General features: G+C 38.3%; 1 protein-coding gene across 3 annotated transcripts in view; it reads left to right on the top strand.

The window, feature by feature from the left end:
- The first annotated feature begins 2,112 nt into the window (after positions 1–2,112).
- Positions 2,113–19,651, top strand: part of atp13a3 (ATPase 13A3) — a 38,079-nt gene continuing 20,540 nt past the window's right edge. For all 3 annotated transcript variants that reach the window (XR_010096315.1, XM_063494541.1, XM_063494540.1), the window contains exons 1-9: positions 2,113–2,307; positions 10,648–10,729; positions 14,518–14,604; positions 14,706–14,879; positions 17,173–17,412; positions 17,605–17,675; positions 17,915–17,998; positions 18,191–18,260; positions 18,987–19,121. Coding sequence is in view for 2 of the 3 variants with exons in the window: in XM_063494541.1 (XP_063350611.1) it covers positions 14,554–14,604; positions 14,706–14,879; positions 17,173–17,412; positions 17,605–17,675; positions 17,915–17,998; positions 18,191–18,260; positions 18,987–19,121 (825 nt within the window). In the remaining variant the exon portion in view is untranslated. The remainder of the gene's footprint in view (positions 2,308–10,647; positions 10,730–14,517; positions 14,605–14,705; positions 14,880–17,172; positions 17,413–17,604; positions 17,676–17,914; positions 17,999–18,190; positions 18,261–18,986; positions 19,122–19,651) is intronic.

Here is a 19,651-nt window from a genome sequence, read left to right as displayed (position 1 = left end):
GGCCATTCATCTCTTGCTTCTGGCATAAACAAGTCATTTTCATCTGCAGAGCTGGCTAGTTTCTCTTTTTCAGACTATTCCCTGTGAACCATAAAGATGGTTGTGGGGGAAAGTGCCCCCACAACCATTCCAGAGAGTGCTACAAATGCTCAGACAAGCTCATCTTGCAGCAACAACTGTGCCACGTTCAAAGCTGCTTAAATGATCTTTTTCTCTATTCTGTTGCTCAGTTTGAACTTCAACAGGTTGTCTTGACTGTGTCTACATGCCTACATGCATTGAGTTGCTGCCAGGTGATTGGCTGATTAACGAAGAGTCAAGCAGGTGTGCTTAAGAAGATGGTTTGTGCATTTGTATATCTGCAATAGATTTGTCTTAACTACATTTGAAAAGTGAACGCACAAAAGCTTGTCAGTGGTCATTCCTGCTTACAGGCTTATCTAATGTTGCTGATGAATATGTTGGTATGTGTGTAGCTGTGTAAGTCTTCAGATCAGTCATTACAACCAGAGTAACAGATTGACTGTAATTTTATTGTGCAAAATTTATGTTCTGAATTTCTCTGTTGGAAACTTAAGAATTAAAACTTTTAACCATCTTAAAAATAGACCCAAAGACAAATTGTCATTTAGGGGTCTGATGCCATTACAAACGCTGAGCTAGCATGGCTTGATCTGGGCTTCATGTCAGTCCCGTCTGAGGCCAAAAGAAAACAATCCGTGTGTCCCATATAAAAAGGTGGAATTTTGTTTGCAAAAGTGATGAAGAGCCTGGATTAGCACATCTGAAGCCGCAGTGGGGAGAGGATCTTTCTGTTTTTCTTGGCCTGTGCGTCAGCAACCACTCCACTGCAGAGCATGCAAGGCACTGGATGATTCGATCCTGCAGAACATTCTGTTCACCTTGAAATTTGGCTAGCAAAGGGGGGAGGTGAATTGCACAGGAGTGACACAATAGTTGAAGTGCACAAGTGAGGAATAAATCAGAAACTAAATCTTCATTGATGAATACATGGTTGTTACTGAATAAAGGATTATATAATCGTGGGTTGCTGAATTTCTTTGTCAAAGGAGCAACTGATTTGGCATGTGTTTTACAAATGGGGTGTATGAACTTAAGTTGTGTGTACACTGCTTTTGGCAGCAGAAAGAATTATCTAGTTTTTATGAAGCTTGGCTGAATTAGGGATTAAATATGTCAAGTTTGGATATCTTAATTTCTTTTGATCAGTTCTTTGTAAGCCCCCAAGATTTATGAAGTTGCAAAAAGCAGAAAGCATTCAACATGTGCTTAATAAACACAGTGAAATAACTATATTTGTGGCTCTCACCTGGTTTAGTGTGCGCTACTATTCATGACAATATCATGGTGAAGTTTAGTGCTAGACTAAAGTGTTAATGCTATCTTATTTTAATAAACAACACTGCCATACTGTCATATGCAAAACGAGGGTGGCACATGCCACCCCACGCCACATGCAAAACTAGGGTGGCACTAGGGGTGGCACATGCCACCCCACGCCACCCCACACTGTCATATGCAAAACTAGGGTGGCACTTGCCACCCGATCCACAGAGCCTTCATACTGACCTTCTCTATACTCAAAACTGACCAAAGCAAAAATACTTTAAACAATGAAAGCTGGAATAAGCAAACCTGCTCTGAAAACTATGTAGAAAGTAAAACAAACAAGCAAAAAATACGACGAAAAAGGACGATGAACAGCTGACAGAGCAGATATTTGATGCCCCGAACCTTGGGAAACTCTAAAACTCATGCTCTATTTAGCAATAAAGCTTTGATGGCTTTCGTCATCGCTTCTTCTTGAGAAACTCTAAAACATGTTCGTAAATAACCAATAAAAAATCTGTACTTCCTCCTTACGCTGATATTGTGCCTACACTGTGCTGTGTTAGAGGCATCACTGACTCCTTGCTAGCCCAGCATTATTTTATTTATTTATTTATTGCGTTCAAGGCTATAGCATGAGGCAGCGTTCCCTTTGCAGCTGTTATAATATTTTCTCTAAGGGAAAAGTACTCGTCGCTTACTTACGTGACGTCACGCGAACAGATGGACGTCACTTCCTGCAGTCAGACAGCCAGTTCAGGCCAGTTCATCGTTGCTGTAGTACTCGGTCTATCCCATTGAGCTGTCAACACACGGCAAGCCTCCTCTCTGCCGCGACAACATTTTTCTATTCAACTTAGCCCGTTTTCTCCGTCAGCGACGTTTTTCATCAGATAACAGCTACTTTCTTCTCACTATGACTCGAAGGTGATCTTCAGCGTGTCCAGGTGGTTCTGGGTGAGTGTCTTATAATGAAATATCTGTGCGGTTTTGCCTTCATCGCTGTCACCACCATCATCATCATCACCCATGTGTCTTTCGTTACCAAGCGCGGCTAAATGCTAAAAGCGGTATGGTTCTAGCTGATGCGTGTGGAGACGTCAGCCTCATCCTTCCAGCGGCACGGGTGGAAAATCACCACGGTTGTCTCTGAGATACAGTTTTCCTTTTGGCAGCGATTAAATTGGGAAAAAGCTCAACAGTGGAGGACACCTGGACGTTGTTTTTAAGCTAGTCAGGCTAACAATGAAACTTGGCTAATGTTAGCCAGCTAGCAAACATTCACTCATGTCTTCTTATCTGCCCAGATGAAGCACCTAAGTGGATACCTGGGATTGTAGCCAGGATTGTTCCCCCGGAGTAATTTTTCCATTTTTATTACTGATCAGTTTTGCTGGACAGTACCTAGTGATATCCTTTATGATACTGACAGTACGTAGTAACAGAAAATCAAGCATTCACCCTTCAAGTTGTAAACATGTGCATGCCAGTTGCGCAGTTGTGATGAGCTTTTTGATCTGCAGATGGCTTTTTTTCTTATCCAGTTATCATTTCGTTAGCATAAAAAGTAAATCTGAAGACGCTTTAAACTGTTGGGCGTACAGTTTAATTAATTTAACACACCTGCTGCACTTCATCCTCGAGTAATTTGTAGGATTGGAAAAGTTAATACACCTGCAATAACTACAGCGTATGAAAACATGCTAATAAAATAACTTTGACTAATCGTTTGATAGCATTTAGTCACAGGTCTTGTGAAAGGCTTCTCGTGGTAGCTGCATTGAGTAATATATATATATATATATATATATATATATATATATATATATATATATATATATATATATATAGACTATTCAGAGTAAGCCAAATGTAAGTGAGCTATATTTGATATTTGTCAAAGATCAGGTTGTGCATTTTCCTAAATTATTTTGTTTGAAATGTGCAAATCTATAAGAATTGGTCAAATTCTTCACTGGCATCTCCACGCTGTAACATAAAGCTTTTGTGACTGAGTCAATCAGTCATGAAGTAGCTGGACTGGCACCCCTGTGATGGACAGGCCTGTTCACAGTGACAAGTGTCATCTATTTGGATTTAGAGCACGTGGTATTTTAGTTGTATCAGAAATCTATGCAAATGTTTCCCCCTTTTTTTTTTGTCAGCTTTCACTAAACCCACTCTTTTACTTGTGTGCATGTTGCGCTTAATTTGCAAAGCTGGCCTCGGACAATCTTGTGCCCTACATGAAGAGAGGTTTTTAAGTTCTGCCACAAATTCTCAGTGTAATTACGAAGTGGACTCTGGACTTTCCACATGCCCTCTGGCAAACATTAGCACCAGAGCTTCTTCTTGTGGCTCCTACAGCCGTGCCTTAGCCCTGTTGACCTGCCCAACTATTAGCTGCCTGTTTGCCCAGAGTACAGGTTTGAGGCCTTATAGCTGTGATGCTTTCCATTTTGGATTTTCACTGCCTTTGATTTTGTGTGTGTGTGTGTGTGTGTGTGTGCATGCACGCGCGCCCTTTGCTAATCTGTAATTTTCACTGACATTTTTGCAGATTCGTTTGAAACACTGTTTCATCTTCGTGATGCTGGTGTTGCCAGATAATTGACTTGCCAACTGTTGGGTATATAAATAACCTTGTCTAACTGATAAGATGTGGACTGTTGGCATAAGACTGTCTTAAACTAGTAACCTGTACACTCCAAATCGCAAGTTTTGATGAAGATTTGGATCGTGCAGAAACGTGTAAGGGTTTGGTTCTTTCGCTGAATAGATTTAAAGAGCGACAAAGAATATGTTTACATTTGTGATCTATCAGGGGCATCCTTGCATTTCTGTTCACAAATTCTACCAAAAAAGTTTTTAAAGTGTTGTAGAGAAAAGTCTGGCTATGCAAGATTCTATTTCTCTGAGAATCACACCTTAATTATACAAAGATATCATCCTTTTAGCTTGAAAAAATTGTGTCAAAGTAAAAAGAATATAAACCGATCAAAATGTGTTTTTTCATTTGTAATTCATTTAGATCAATTTCAGAAGATTAGTTTTATTGAGTAAAGATTCTTCCAGCACAGTTAGGTGTAAATTGCTTTTTGGATTTATGTATTGCAGATGTACCAATCCTGTATTTGGATTAGGTAGCACTAACTTGGGACTTTGTAAATACACGATCAACTGTGCAGTAATGAGTGAATTCAAATAAATTAGGTAAATAACAAATGCATTTAAACATTTTTTTTATTTAATTTATGGTGTGGTTGTCATGTTTTGTTTTGTTTTTTAATGTATAAATTCTTTTAATTGCTAACAAATACTTCAGTCAAGATATTAGTGTTGAAGCTAAACTCATACAGAAGAGTGATTCCCAGCTTTTTAATTTAACACTGGCATTGAAACTGCAATGAAGCTATATTTGGTATTGACAGATACCCAAGGCCAGGGTATCGGTATTGTCAGTACTGTAGATGGTGTATATTTCAATAATTCAGACTGCAGGCTGCTATTTATATACATATATAAGTGATAGGACTTACATATGACTTGGGTCCAAAAAAGGCTTCAGTAGTGGAAGGATGAGAAAGTTGTTTGGCTTTACTGAGCCAGCAAAACATGTCCTGTTAAAGTTCCAGTTTCTTTGTGTCTCAGTAGATAATATATTTGTAAATATTTGATGTCTTCTCACTTTAACAGAGCCAGTGTTATCTTCAGTCTCACTACAGTTAGTGGCAATATGAACGTTGAGTTGAGTGGAGTAATATCCATTCCTCTAGATCTCCTTTCACGTGAGACCTTGAGCAATATGGGATTCAGATGTAAGATGAATTGCATTTATTCCATAAAATTTGACACTATTGGTCCAGTCTGTAAATAAGATAGGTCTGTAGTTATGTCTGTTTATCTTTTGGGTAAATTTCGCACTTATGAGCACTTAAAACTATTTTTTATTTTAAACTGGATAAAGAAGAATTGAAGAACTAAGAAGCTAACTTGCCCTTTTACCCTTGGACTTGGCTCTTCTCTGTGAGGGAGCTTGAGGTCTTGTCGAGCTGAGCACTTGAAAGCGGTTTAATTTAAGAAGTGAGGTGCCAGTATTCCACTGTCCTTTGAGCCAGTGCCTGTAGGGCTTTTACAGGTGAGCTTGAACACATCAACCTGTGATGGAAGGCCTGCCAGTGTTAATTCAGAGCAGAGATGTGAAATATCCTGACATGGTAAAAGTCCTCTCAGCAGCCCAGCGCTGTTTGATGTGGGAGCCTCGGAGCAGTGTGATAGAGAAACGCAGCTTTCTACTGCTGGTATCACAGTTTGCCTTCAGTAAGACCAGAACACTCAAGTTCTCAGCAAAAGTGAGAATGCTTTCAATGAAAATAGGAACAACTGTAAAATTTAACAGACCAGTGCAAACCTGAGAATAGCAATGTCATGTTGATTAAGACTTTAGGTAGCAAAGTGAGGTCATAAAAACACCAAAAACATCTTGACAAACATGCGCTGTACGACCTTAGAGCATTGTTTATCAGGTGTTGTTAAGCATATATGGCAGAGCTTATTTGCAGATTGTGACTCTTATCAGCACCCGTCGGGATCTTTCAGCATAATCAATTGTCACAAGTGATATGAGTGTAATCTAGATACAGTCCTCCTGTTGTAGGAGGAGGTAGAGTAGGTCATCTACTAAGTTATAAGTTGCTCTTTGATGCATCTATTGGAGTATGGATGTGTGTGAATGTTAGATAAAAAGCACTTGTTGAGTGAGTTGAGTAAACCATAGATAAAAGTGCTTGTATGAATCGGTGTGAATGGGTAATGAGGGAAGTTATATAAAGCACTTTGATTACTCAGAGTAGAATAGCGCTATAAAAGAACCACTCCATTTACCATTTATTCAAGAGGCATCTTCTAATGATAATTAGATCATTGGTTATATTAAAAGAATATATAAACTTCTAATGCATGTTAACAGCACAGTTGTACCACGAATCCACCTTGCAGTAGCGGAGACACGCACTTATATTGACACAGGGGAAGTTTTGGGTTTCCTAAACTGATGTTTCATAATAAGAAACAACTGCTGAAGTCGAGCTTTACTACCATTACATGTATGAAATGCTGAATGACACTTGGCTCCTTTGCTGCTGACACACTGTAGCTTTAAAAATGACCTGTAATTCTACCTTTTACTCTGTTAGCTTGTAGCATGTGCTCAGAGTACCTACCGAATATACCAGACACTGGCAGTCCAGCCCAGTGATTTGGCAGACTGTGGCTACTGTTTGGATTATTTTCCTCACTCGTTTCTCATATGAGGATAGGAAAGTATAAAAAAGCTGTCTTGGTGTTACATCCGTACTGAAAAAATTAATACCTAATTGAAATTGTGTACTAGTACACAGCTCTGTAAAGTGAAAAGCACAGTTTCAAACAATTTTCCTGTTAATCCAAGATCATGCGGTCAGACTTAAACCTTAGCATACTTTTGATCTTGAGGATTAAAGTTTTTCCCAGGCTTTTCTCTCTAGTATTTTCTTTCCATAGGAAAGGAAACCAAGCAGTCTTTTTTTTTTTTTCTTTTTTGTCTTTCACCGTCTGGAGTCATCCCTTGAAGTCCGTTTTCACCTGACACAGATGACGATAGCACATCATTTCAGCAGCTCTCTTCACAGTTTTGTGTTTGTTATGTTATATTTGTTTCTGCAGTAAGGTGCAAGAGTATATGATATAAGGTGATCTCACCTTTAACTACCTTTAAACTAAGCCAGTTTTCCTAGTTTCTCTTGAGACCAGTTTTTCAAGCTCAAAGGACGTTTCTTCGAATAACATGGAGAAGTTGTAACAGTTCCTCTGTGAGTTTAAGGTTCTGTGACTTAGGTTTCATGATGTTGAGATAAACAGATACCTTCTTTTGCAGGACTTTTTTTTTCATGTATGTTTTTTTAAAACAACTTAAGCTGTGTGTTTCTGGTTGATGTCTTGCAGCTGAATGAATTTGACATGGCTCCCTGGTGTGATTGCTGCGATTATAACCATAACTAATGTTTGGATTTCTTCAGATTCCTTACACAGCTATTATTATTAATTTTATTGTTCATACATGGGGAGACTCCTGATCTTTCTTTAATTGCATTAAAATTGAATATGAGCAGGACAGGTATGAGATAGAAGAGTTACTGTTAACATTTTGACACTGAAATCATTTCAAGATTTGTATTGAATAAATGAAGCATTTAACCACTCAAATCCTTCTCATTTTCGATAAGTTTTAGCTTCAGCACTTCAGACAAATTAGATTCCCGTTCTTAATTGCATGTTGGCACACGTTTGAGAGTCTTATGAGTTTTTTTTTTTAAAGGTCGGGTTTAAAGATTTGAAAATTGGAATGCTCAACACATCCTCAGCCTTGCATTTCTTTCTTATTTTCTGTGTGTGCAAGTTTAGGGTTCATGTGGTTTGTGGTTGTGCGTTATAATCGTTATGCCATTGTGATGCTCCCCCAGATTGTAATCTTAGTCCAGAGTAAGGCTGTGCGATATGACAAAATATATCAGATGACAACTTTATCTATCGTTTTATGTTATACTCTATCGTTTATTTCGTGCTGCAGGAAATGCACTGTTTACTGCAATAGTTTTTCGTTGCTTTAGGTGACAGTTTGCAATAGTCACCGTGGCATCCCAGAGAGACCAGCCAAAACAAGTTGAGGCGCTTGTTCCTAAATTTGGGGCTACCTCTGTAACAAAGTCTGACACTGGCTTTGCACAGTTACGGCACGTAATATAAGGGCTCACGAAGATAATAGCAGCTATTACAGTTTAAATCTATTAATATGTGGTTTCGTGGATTGGTCAAAACACTCGACTCCAGGTATACAAGCGAAACCAAAAACACTTCTACAAGTTGAGTTGCCTTGTTTATGTTACGAGTGTCAGGCCAAAGCTTCAGAGGAAAACGGCAACGTGGCATACTACGCTGCAACGACAGATTTGTGAACAGGCTGAACAACGCATCCCTGTATGAGCTTAATATATGGAAGCTTAACAGTGCTCTTCATTAGAGACTGGACATTCTGCAGTTGATGTTTGCAAACAGGCTTTTTTCCTGACAACCATGTAGGAGCAGTCAGCTGGAGTCATCTAATGTGTGTCAAAATTGCATAACGCCACATACCTTGCAATATTTATTTCATTTTTGATTATTTAAGTTAAATGTAAAAAAAAAACAAAAAACCCAAGGGATGCAGTAGATGCTCTATGTGCATGAGTGGAAAATACATTTTAGGTAAAACAAGCAAGTTAAAATTGTATTCAGTTATTTATTAAACTTATGTTATGTGGTGGAGAACTTTGAAGGCTGTCTCAGGAACTCCTTTTAGTCTACACAGGAGAGGAAGGGCAGGTAGTTAAAAGATTTTATTTATTTATTTTTTAAAGTGAACCCAGACGCTACAGTGATAAACAACATGACTGGCTCATGATGGGAAACATAGTTTGGCTTTAATACCCAATGAGTAGGAGGGGAAGTGATAAAGAAAGCGCATTGAGTTCAGAGTATGATGGCAACAAAACACTTTTTCCTCCAAATGCTTCCATGAATTATAGACTTATGTCATTAGGTCATGGCTCATTGTTCACTTTTTCCTTTTTGTCTTGTGTGTTTTAGAACAGGACAGAAAGGGAAAGGAGTATATGTCTACTCTCATTATTTATTTGTCTCTTTGCTAAGATAAAAATCTACGAAGTGCCCGAGCATTATGTGCAAGGAGTATTTTTAATTAAATCCCACATGCTAAGTGAATCTTTGACCGCTAATCATTTGTTATTGTTAAAAAAACAAAGAATGGAGAACAAGAACGGTTCTCTGGACGCTTCTTGTATGACGTATAAATTTTATGTAAATGGATGTATTTGCATCAAAGATTTTGATGACATATTTTAGTGTTTTCTAACTATTTTTGTAGTTGTTACAGTAACTAAAAAATATTTCACAGAATAAAAATCGAGAAACATTGGAAGCCCACTTTGGTAGAATTTGTTTCCATGCTGGCCATATGTAATGTTCCACTTGCTGACTTTAATGATTGTTTGCATGTTAAAGCTATAAACTCCGCAATCAAATACATGCCTACAATATTGTGGTTATATAAGGCACTGGGCTGTGTAAACGCTGTACAGGATCATAGATGCTTTAGGACTCAAATAGGTGTTTATGATTGAGCCTCTGAGGTTTTATAAATTTATAGTAAGTGGATTTTTTTTCTTTGCAGGAACTCGGATGATTGCAATGTTTTCTCTTGTTTTGGAAAAAAAGATCAACAGCTGCTTCATGTTTTATTTTTTTTTCCCCAAGCAAACATTGCTTATTAATACAATGGCAGATTGATTAGTCCAAGGCCACATTGTTGTCTCTTATTTGATTAGATAAGAGACAACAATGTGGCCTTAGACTGGGCTCAAGCTATCTATAAATATCTGTGAAGTCATGTTGGCTCCTGGAGGCCTCACACAAGGTCCTCAATGTTCCAGTGAGAATACTAGTTTCTCCTGTCATTCTCGTATTCAAAACAGGAGGCATACCTTATCTGCTGAGCAGTTGGCTGGTGTAATTCTAAACTTTGGAGTGAAGTGGAAAAAATTTCTTATCATCTTGGCACCTGAAGTACTGAGATTCTGAAGTCCCTGGGAAGATGTAAAACTGGAACCTGTTTCATCCTTAACATTTAGTTTGGAGGCCACAACATGCTTGTATATTCTCAGTAATGAATAAATAACAAAACCAAATGAACAGTTTGTCACACAGTAAATCTTTTAATAATTTCAGGTGTAAAATAGGTCAAAAGCTTTTATTAAAATAGGTACAACATCATAATGAATAACTTAAGTTTTGAAACCCAACAGATCCATCTTATATGAACAGACTTCTTATTCCACAGTGGTGGCAGTTTAGGTTTTGGACTAAACTCACATTTAACCCATTTTTATTTATTTATTTAATTCTTTAGTTACTGAACTTTAAAAAAAAAAAAGAAGAAGAATTGAAGTGTTGTTGGAAAAGGTGGCAATAGGACCAAATCAAATGATCAACTTCAATCAAATTCTGAAGCAATCTTTCTGTATCTTGATGAAGCGACAATTAAGGAGAAGCTCCGAACAGTTTTGGCTATTTGGTAATATTGGTTTGTAAATGTGTATCCTCAGTTAACCTTCAACCTACCTAAGACTCAGAATATTTAATTGTAGTGTGGATTGTTTGATGTAATTTTTAATGTTTTTTTTTCTCTTGGATTTTTCCATCCAGGGTTCCAGGTTAGTGTGGTTAGAGAGCAAGCTAACTGTGGGGAAGAGGACCGCCTGGGGCATTTTTGTCCCTGGCTCTCAAGGTAGGTGCACATAAACCTTCAAAAAACATAATTTTGTTAAAAGACTTGTGATATACTCACTCAGTTATGTTGCTGAAATCTGCCTAGGCATGCTTTAATATGAATCAGTTGAACATTCACGTTAAGCAGTAATTTAGTTATGTTCAACTTTTTGTGGTTTTCAATATCTAATTTATCCACACCATCCGAAAAAAATCTTCATTTTAATTACCAGACAATCAAAGTGTTAATCCCCAAGGGGTCAGTTGCACAGCAAATATGATGACCAGCTGCTGTTTTACTTCATGAATTAAGTAAAAGGAAGGCAACAATGAATACTATATATTTCTTCTCTCTGTTATGATGCAAAATGTTCTATTGTTATGGCATTTTAGCAAACTTTTAACCATACCCAATTTTCTTATTATGTTGCAATATTTCCATACACCTTATTTATTTACTTTGTAACCATTCCTAACCTGGCAGATGGGGAAAAAAAATTTGACTCGACTTTTTCTTAGCTTCAGTTAAGTTGTCACATAGTGGTACTTGAATCATAAACGGGGTCATAAGTCTGGTAAGGTTTCAACTGCTGTTGTCTGTTTGGAACTTGTAATTAGAGGTCACCACCCTCTGTTATCTGGATAGACTACGTAACAGTCTTGGTTTCAGTAACCACATAAACTTGGTACTCTGTAATCCTTTTTAGCTGCAATTTATATTTGGATGTTATGTCATTGAGGTCATTTTTAACATAGTACTCTATTTTAAAATTTGTCATTTATTTGTTATTCTTCTGTTTGGGGTACAAAACAGTACCTGATTATATTTAGTCATTGATCTAAGGCTTTTGATACTCTTTATCGTGACGGTCTTATGAGGCATCTTTTTTGGTTTTGGTGGCAAATTGTCTCAGGTGTGGTATACAAGCTGTGGGGTCTGATGGCTTACTGTCCAGCCTCATTAGTGTCAACAGAGGTGTGCCACAGGGTTCTATTGTAGTAACACTTTAATACAAAATAGTTAATGACTCAGGTGTAACCTTTAACAGTCCAAAGCATATGACACCACTCTCTGTTACCAGAGTTTTATGTACAAAAATCTTTGATTAATCTTAAATTGTTGTCAAGCTAAATGCATGTAGTTTTATGGAAAGATTGCCAAGCATGCTTTCTGCCTATAAATCCTCCTTGATGCTAACTATTGTCACATTAATTTCTTTTTTCCATTTATTTCAAACTTTGTCTTGGCAAATTTTCTGGGTGTCTCATGAGTATTTTTTTCCCCACTGTATATCATCTTCACCTACACCAGATCCCAAGACTGTTTGGTCCTTGAAAATAAGGATGTTAATACTGAAATGGGAAAAATGGCTTGTAATTATTAAGCTGTATGTGGGAGAATCTGTACAAGCTTTTAAAATAAGATGAGATGATTCCCGTTAATAAATTTAAATCCATTTGGTCCATGGTAATCACTGGAACTAATTACCTGAGCTTATATCTTTCTATGGTTCTGTAATGCAATCGGGGTTGTGCTTGTGCCTTCCCAATGCATTTCTGGACAGTTATGTGGGTGCTTGTGTCCATGATGTACTTGGGTTGGCATTTCCAGTTATAGTAGAAATTTAGGAGGGAATGTTCTTGTTGTTATGCAGCCACTGCTGAGCGCTGGCTAGGGGGGCTGCCATTGAAAAATACAAGGAAGGGCTTGGTCCTAAGCAAAATATCCCGCAGTATGCCAGAGAAAAAGTCCACCCGGGTGCAGCAGGCAGATAAGATCTGAGTGTGCGAGGCAGTGATACAGGATAATTGGGTTATACAGGGCGTTGGATGCAGTAGAAGGGTGACCCTGTTGGCACTCTGTCCTGACATATCATACCAGAACTCTCCAGTGATAATTGCTATCAGAGAGGGTATCTTAACCATTTGCCTGACTTAATACCTCATTGGATTTGCTTATCTTTGTGTGTACTGATGTATTTTGATATTTAATATTCAGGCTTGTAACCTGAGTCTAACTTCAGTTAACTTTGACTCCTGTCTATACTGACCTGTATAAGGCTAGCACAGTGAAAGGTAAAGGTCAAGCAGTCCTTGGTTTGGGTGTAATTACACAGAACTATTGTGTATAAGTAGGTACAGATGGACAGAGGCTTGTTTTTCTTGACTTTCAGAGCTACACCTTCAGTTACTCCACACCCCACCAGTGGTGCCCGATGTAATCAGAGAAGCTGGATTCTCTGATTTCTCCGATTTCTTTTTTACTTTCTCTTGTATTTTGTGGAATGTAGAAATGGTCAAATGCGGCACTGTTTTAATGTCTGGGCCTTACTTCTTGAAACATTAATTTGCATCTTTGTGTGCCATGTTTCCCCAAGTAGCCCCATTTAGCCCCTCTGGAGTGAACCTGATCAACTGTCTGTAATATTACTTAGTGAGGGTTTGGTGGGTTTTTTTTAAGTAAAAAGTAAAACTGTCTATAGCCTAACTTGTGTTTACAAGCACCTTAGAAATCATTTGACAAAGATTGTTCAGTAGATAATACAGCAAAATTCACATGCAAGTCCAAACACACTGGCAATTTTCCTTCTGTACGGGATGTGTAGTCCTCTTGGGAAATGAGAGAGGAATGGAGCAACAAGTTTGTAATGGAGTAATGCATGAGTTTGATGAGTCATTCAGACTGTGTGGGTGTATTGACAGTCTTAAGAGATAGTCTCAGGTGTACTAAGGTTGAGCAGCTTTTTGGGAAGTGCTGTTCATTGTTGCTGGGCCATGTTTTGTGTGCTACAGTCTACATCTGAATTTGTAATTTGCTAAAATCTCTTTAACCCAGTGTAAATGCTGCACGACTGTATGTGGACAGAGATAGGAAAAACAAAACGGTTCACTAATGTATCCACAGACATGTTCTTAACTTTATGTCCATAATGTTTTAATTTATATTTTATTCCAATTTTATCATTACCAAGTGAAATTAGTTAATGAGAACTATTCTAAACTGACTGGCACATGCCTGCAGTTTACAATTGGCATACGGCGATGCTTTCATTTACATTTGTCAAAAGTGTATTCTGCCACAAAGTGATTCATAATAAGAGAGAGCTACAGAAATAAAGACAGTATTGTTTGAAGTGGCAGCCAGAAAAGGCAGGTGGGGGGTGAGGATTTGTCACTTCAAACTATTGGGGGAAAAAATCCACAAGTGAGATTTCTTTCAAGAAATCTAAAAATAAAATATATAGCATGCTCGCAGGGTTAGCGATTATAACATGTGTATTATATGCTAGCTGAAACTATATATTCTATAGATTATATGTGTGACTATATGTGTTATAGATTAAAACCCTCCTGTAGTTGCCGTTGCTTCCACTGGTCCAAACCTCTTTGGCTTAAAGTGCATACTTTGAGTGCTGGTAAATGTTTTTTTGATCTTGTGAATGATGCAGAAATTCAGCTTCCTTCCTAAGCAATATCCGACCTACCACGTGGAGCTTAAATACAAAATCCCTGGTCACTTCAGTCAAGAAGATTGAGTTAAGAATATTGATTAAAAAGACAGAAACTTGCTTTCCAAAGTTGTAATTTGCTTTTGACATTTGTCTTTCTGTCACATTTGACATTCTTAAGCACTTTACAGGGCTTTGATTAGTCAATCTTTAATTTAAACAAATAATGTGGTGTTATCTTGTGACTTGTTCCGACACTGACACTGTGCTGTTGAGCTCTCGGTTTCAAACTCCTGCTGTGAAGCTTAAATGTTTCCCGCACTGTTCACCGTTGACATTTTGCCTGTTCTGTTTGCAGTGACTAAGGAAGGGGCTTGGCAAACTGTTCTGCAGCATGGAGAAGGAAGACCTCAAGATTGTCAACAAGGGGGAAGAGGAGGAGATGGTATGTGTCTTTTTCATTTCACATATACGCTTATTGAAAAAAACGATTCCTTCCTAACGTTGCCATACTGTGCTCCTTTTTTTTCTTTTTTTTTTGTTAAGGAGCTGCAGGGCTACCGTCTGTGTCGTTGGCGGCTGGCCCTGGTGGGCCTCGGGGTGCTGTGTACAGGGGGCTTCCTTCTCCTGGTGCTCTACTGGATGCCAGAATGGTGCGTCAAGTCCACCTGCACTCGTACCACAGCCCGTGATGCCGAAGTGGTGTTGCTGCGCTCCACGGTAGGTAGCAAGTAAAGCAGCAGTGAGTCATTATTATTCAAAAAAGAGAAAAACTATTTAATTAGAAAATAAGTTTTTCTATTTTTTTTTTCTCTTTCTTCATATTAAATGGGTTTTTAACATTTGGTTGGAAAAAATCTAATCAAGAAATTGTGAAAGGAAGTGGTGGATTTTAGAGATTAAACATTTTATCAACAAACTAATCGAAACAAATTAAAACAATTTTGGCTTCTTTTTTATTTTTTATTTGGTGTTGCCAATTCCTGAAAAAAATGGTAAAGAAGTAATTAGAAGTAACTATTTTGAAGACTAGTAAATAATAATAATGATAATAATTAACATTTACAGGGCTCTAGAGTGCGACCAATTTGGTTGCAAATGCGACCAAATTTTTCAGTGGTGTGACTAAAAAAAATATTTCGTCGCACCGGTGCGACCAACTGTTCGGATAACAAAAAAAAAAAAAAAAAAAAATCTCTGTAACTCTCCGTGTGGTCAACAACAGACACACATTATGCCCCTATCGTGGACTAAACCAATCAGAGATAGTCAGGGGCGGGACCTCTCTGATTGGCCGTGGTCCAGTTGAAAGTGCAGTTGGAAGAGGGAGGTGAGTAGCCTGAATAAAGCGATATCGATTCATTAAATCCTGAACTGACTTTTAAATATAACTGTGTTTTGTCAGAAACGACAGATTCTCAGATTAAAGCTCACAAAACTATTTCAACAACCACCAAACAGCAAATGAGAGCAGCTACACGGACTCCACACAAAGACGTAAACACAGAGCGGACCCGACGCATCAGAATCAGCTTTCTCTTTCTCGGCTTTCTCACCCGACGGCCCGTAGACGGACACGCCGTCGGAGCTCACCGAGCCCACCATCCGCGCTGTGTTTACGTCTTTTTGCGCTACATTCTGAGCTGCAGGTTTTGTCTCTCTCCAACCAAAATTCACCGAGCCAGCAGCAAACTACGCTTCATATTTGATAAATGTCGTCATGAATTCCCTCTGACTTTTGCTGTTTTGCTTCCACCACGATAAAAATCACACTTCATGCACAGCTCTCTCTCTCTCTCTGTACTTCAAGAATAGTTTCCCGTCTCAAATCTGTTTTCTGCATTATTCATTCGCTTATTACCCACCAGTCTACCGTTGCCTAATTTCTGTTGTTTAGTACTGAAGAAATTTAAACTTTTTAAAATTGTGCAAAATTACAGAATATTGCAGAATATTTTTAAGGTTATCTGCTATAAAAAGCCAGACCAGAAAAATCTCCTTCATGTTTTTCTGTGTTTTATTCTCAGTTACTTTCACACAAAGGCATCTGCTGTGATGTTCACAATTCTGATGAAGTCTCACATGTATCAGTACTGATAAATGATCAGAATTATAATATTTCTGACTGTCTGAGGCTAAATTGAATTGTATCAGGACTTTGAGAAACCGGAATCGAATGGATTATAGAAATCAGTGATGATACCCAGCCCTAGTGAGCAGCCTAGGCCCGACAGAAGTGGATGTAGCTGTGGGTAATAAGAAAAGATGAAAAGAACGATTGATAACTTTTTTGTTAAGTTAAGGCCTGATCCGTCTGAAATTCATAGCCAGTGCTCTGACACGGTGCCATCAATCTTTCAATGCTGAAAAAGCAGCAGTGTATCCAGAAAACACATTATATGCTGCAATAAATGCACTGCCCAAGTGTCCCCTCTCCCCACTGCCTTTCAGCAGCATGCAACAGCAAACAGGTCGTCAGAGGAGCCGAGATGATGATTAAGTTTAACATTTTCTACAATATTGACAAAGCACTTTAAGCACAAGATTGTTAGTTAATAATTTAGAAATGAATATTGTCTGTATGGACTGCAATTTCCCCCCCCCCAAAAAAGTGCACATGTAAAACTGCGGTGTTAAGCGATGCGGTTGAAAAATTTGAGTCTAGAGCCCTGATTTATTATTAAAACGTGCAAACACAGTTGTGGGTTTTTTCTTCGTTGGTTTTTTTGTTGATTTCTGTCTGTCTACATTATTATTATTATTATTATTATTATTATTATTATTATTATTATTATTATTACTTTAATAAAAGTTTTCACATCTGTATTTTTCCATTATATTAATGGAAATATAGTTATGAGCTCTCACCCCACTTCCCAGTGACTAAAAATGGAGACTGACATATAGAATGTTTTTCCTCCTCATAGATATTGCACTTAATAGGGGGAAATTTGTTGTTACTTAATGAAGCTTCTCAGAAATTCACTAGATTAACTTTGTTTGGGTGGTTTAGGATGAGTTCCGGCGCTGGTTCCTGGCCAGGGTGCGAGTGATGCTTGCCCCAGGGAGAAACCCCTTCCACAGCCTGGAGACCCAGACCACCTCCCCCTCCTCCCCTTCCTCTCCTTCCTCCCTCTCCTGCCCCTTCTCCTCTGCTTCCCCACCTCAGGCCAACGGACACACCGCTCACCCCTCCGATGGCAGCCCTGCTCAGGAGCTCATCAGGAAATTTGCAGATTACCAGCCCACGCAGGTAGGCACAACACTTGTCTCAACATAAATCTGTAGTATAAACTGGAAATGCACTAAGCACATAAATGAATGTGACCGTCGTTTTTCAAAGTTCATAGAAGGGTTGCTGTATGGACAACAATACAAATATGATTACTTTTGCCAAATAAATCTGTCTCTTATTTTGGTCCCTTTGCTCTTTTTTTCCCCTCAGATTCGCTACTTTACCTTTCATAGCACAAAGTATTATTGGAACGACGAGAAGCAGAACTTTGAGGTTTTAACGTAAGCATTCTTTTATAACTATATAACTTTTTATTTTCACTGCAGAATCCTCTTAAGTAAACTTGGCAAAGGTTGCACACAGCAGTAATGACAAGTGAATATATGTCTCTTGCTCTTTATGTTGACTAACAAAAAAGACTTGAGGGGAAGAAGATTTTCATTTTATAGCAACTTGCATACTTGTTTTGCTTTTGCTGTTATGTGGAATTAAAGTATCTCCTCCAATATTCCTATTACAGTGGCCTGGAGGATCTGCAGGTCAGCTGCTCCACCCTCCACTCGGAGCACAGCACAGGCCTGACTAGGAACCAGCAGGAGTACAGGTAACATTCACTCAAAAGACAAAGTCACACAAGTTTGTACGGCACTGTAGGTGCAAGGATTGTTGTTCAGTTGTTGGGGTTAAAAATTATAAGCCCTGATATTGTAACTGGAGTTACTGAACAATGGAGGAATATCCACAGTCTTTGGTATTTACACACAAACTAAACACAATTTCTCTTCCTGTCTTTTAGGAGACTGTTCTTCGGAGTGAATGAAATTGCAGTGAAAGTGCCTTCTGTTTTCAAGCTGCTTATCAAAGAGGTAAAGCAAAGTTTGAGTTTCTGTATGCAGCATGAATTTGTGTGAGAGACATCTTTTCATCTTGCGTGTTCATTGACACCTTGCACCACATATTAGTGATTTATTTTTTTGTGCGGCACACGTATAATATATTGAGAACAGAAATCCTTTTCTTCTGTCAGAACACAGAGTCGTGCTTATGTACTGCTGTTTTGCTACTTTTTCATGTTAATGCGATTAGCTGAAGTAGGTTGTTAATCATTTCAGCGTATGGTCTAAGGAGCTTGGAAAGAAAAGCGTCTGGACTTCTTTAAGTTGCTTGAAGACGTTTCACCTCTCATCCAAGAAGCTTCTTCAGTTCTAAGGTCAAATGGCCGAGAGTCCCAGATCTGACCAGGCCATTTGACCTTAGAACTGAAGAAGCTTCTCGGATGAGAGGTGAAACGTCTTCAAGCAACTTAAAGAAGTCCAGACGCTTTTCTTTCCAAGCTCCTTAGACTACGATGACCTGGGTGACTGAGAACCTTCACAGACATTTCAGCGTATGATGAATGAAAAGGTGTTTTGAGTATTTTTTTTAATTTAAGAAAATTGTACTGGTTCAACATTTTCAAATATTTCTCTTTTCCTGTGATTTCTGGATCTCTCTCTGGTTTTCTCTCTTTGTTTTTTTTTTTGTTTTTTTTAAATTTATTTTATTTGACCTCTTTGCTTGCCATACCGATTCCTCTCTAAATCCTCCTGCAGGTCCTCAACCCTTTCTACATCTTCCAACTCTTCAGTGTGATCCTGTGGAGTGCCGATGAGTATTACTACTATGCTGCGGCCATTGTTTTAATGTCAGTCATATCCATAGCTACCTCTTTGTACACCATCAAAAAGGTGAGCTCTACAACATCATGAGATTGAATTGAACTCGTATTTCTGTCGGGAGCAATTTAAAGTCAATTGGATTGTAAATTAGTTTACTTTGCTTTTCTGCAATACTTAGATTTTGTTTAATGAAGCTAAATTTTAGCACAGAGATCTACTAATACAGAATTAATCAGCAAATGTGTGAAAAGAAGAAACAGGTTGATTCTTTTTTTTTTTTTCTAATATAAACACTTAGTTTTGAAAATCTTCAGTGTACAAAAGGCTTAGGTTTGTGTATGGGATTCCCCCTGAATGCACCATAGGTGTGCATGTCCGCAGCTTCAGTTCAGAGACAAATGGCAGCCGAACAACAGACAGTGTGTGCGTTAATAAGACCGTGAGTTAATGTTTTACTTCACTCAGTTATGTTGGTGTTTATTTTATTTTATTTTTTATTTTTTATTTTTTTTTGGGGGGGGGGGGCTGTCCCGTTTGGCTCTTTTGCCATCAGAATTATTGTCTAAAGGCGAAGAAAGATGCCCAACGGATTTACTTTA

Source organism: Pelmatolapia mariae, linkage group LG15 (assembly GCF_036321145.2).
Source record: "Pelmatolapia mariae isolate MD_Pm_ZW linkage group LG15, Pm_UMD_F_2, whole genome shotgun sequence".
Taxonomy (NCBI): Eukaryota; Metazoa; Chordata; class Actinopteri; order Cichliformes; family Cichlidae; genus Pelmatolapia; species Pelmatolapia mariae.
Note: the sequence above shows the minus strand (reverse complement) of the source record. Positions and strands in the feature narration are given on the sequence as shown.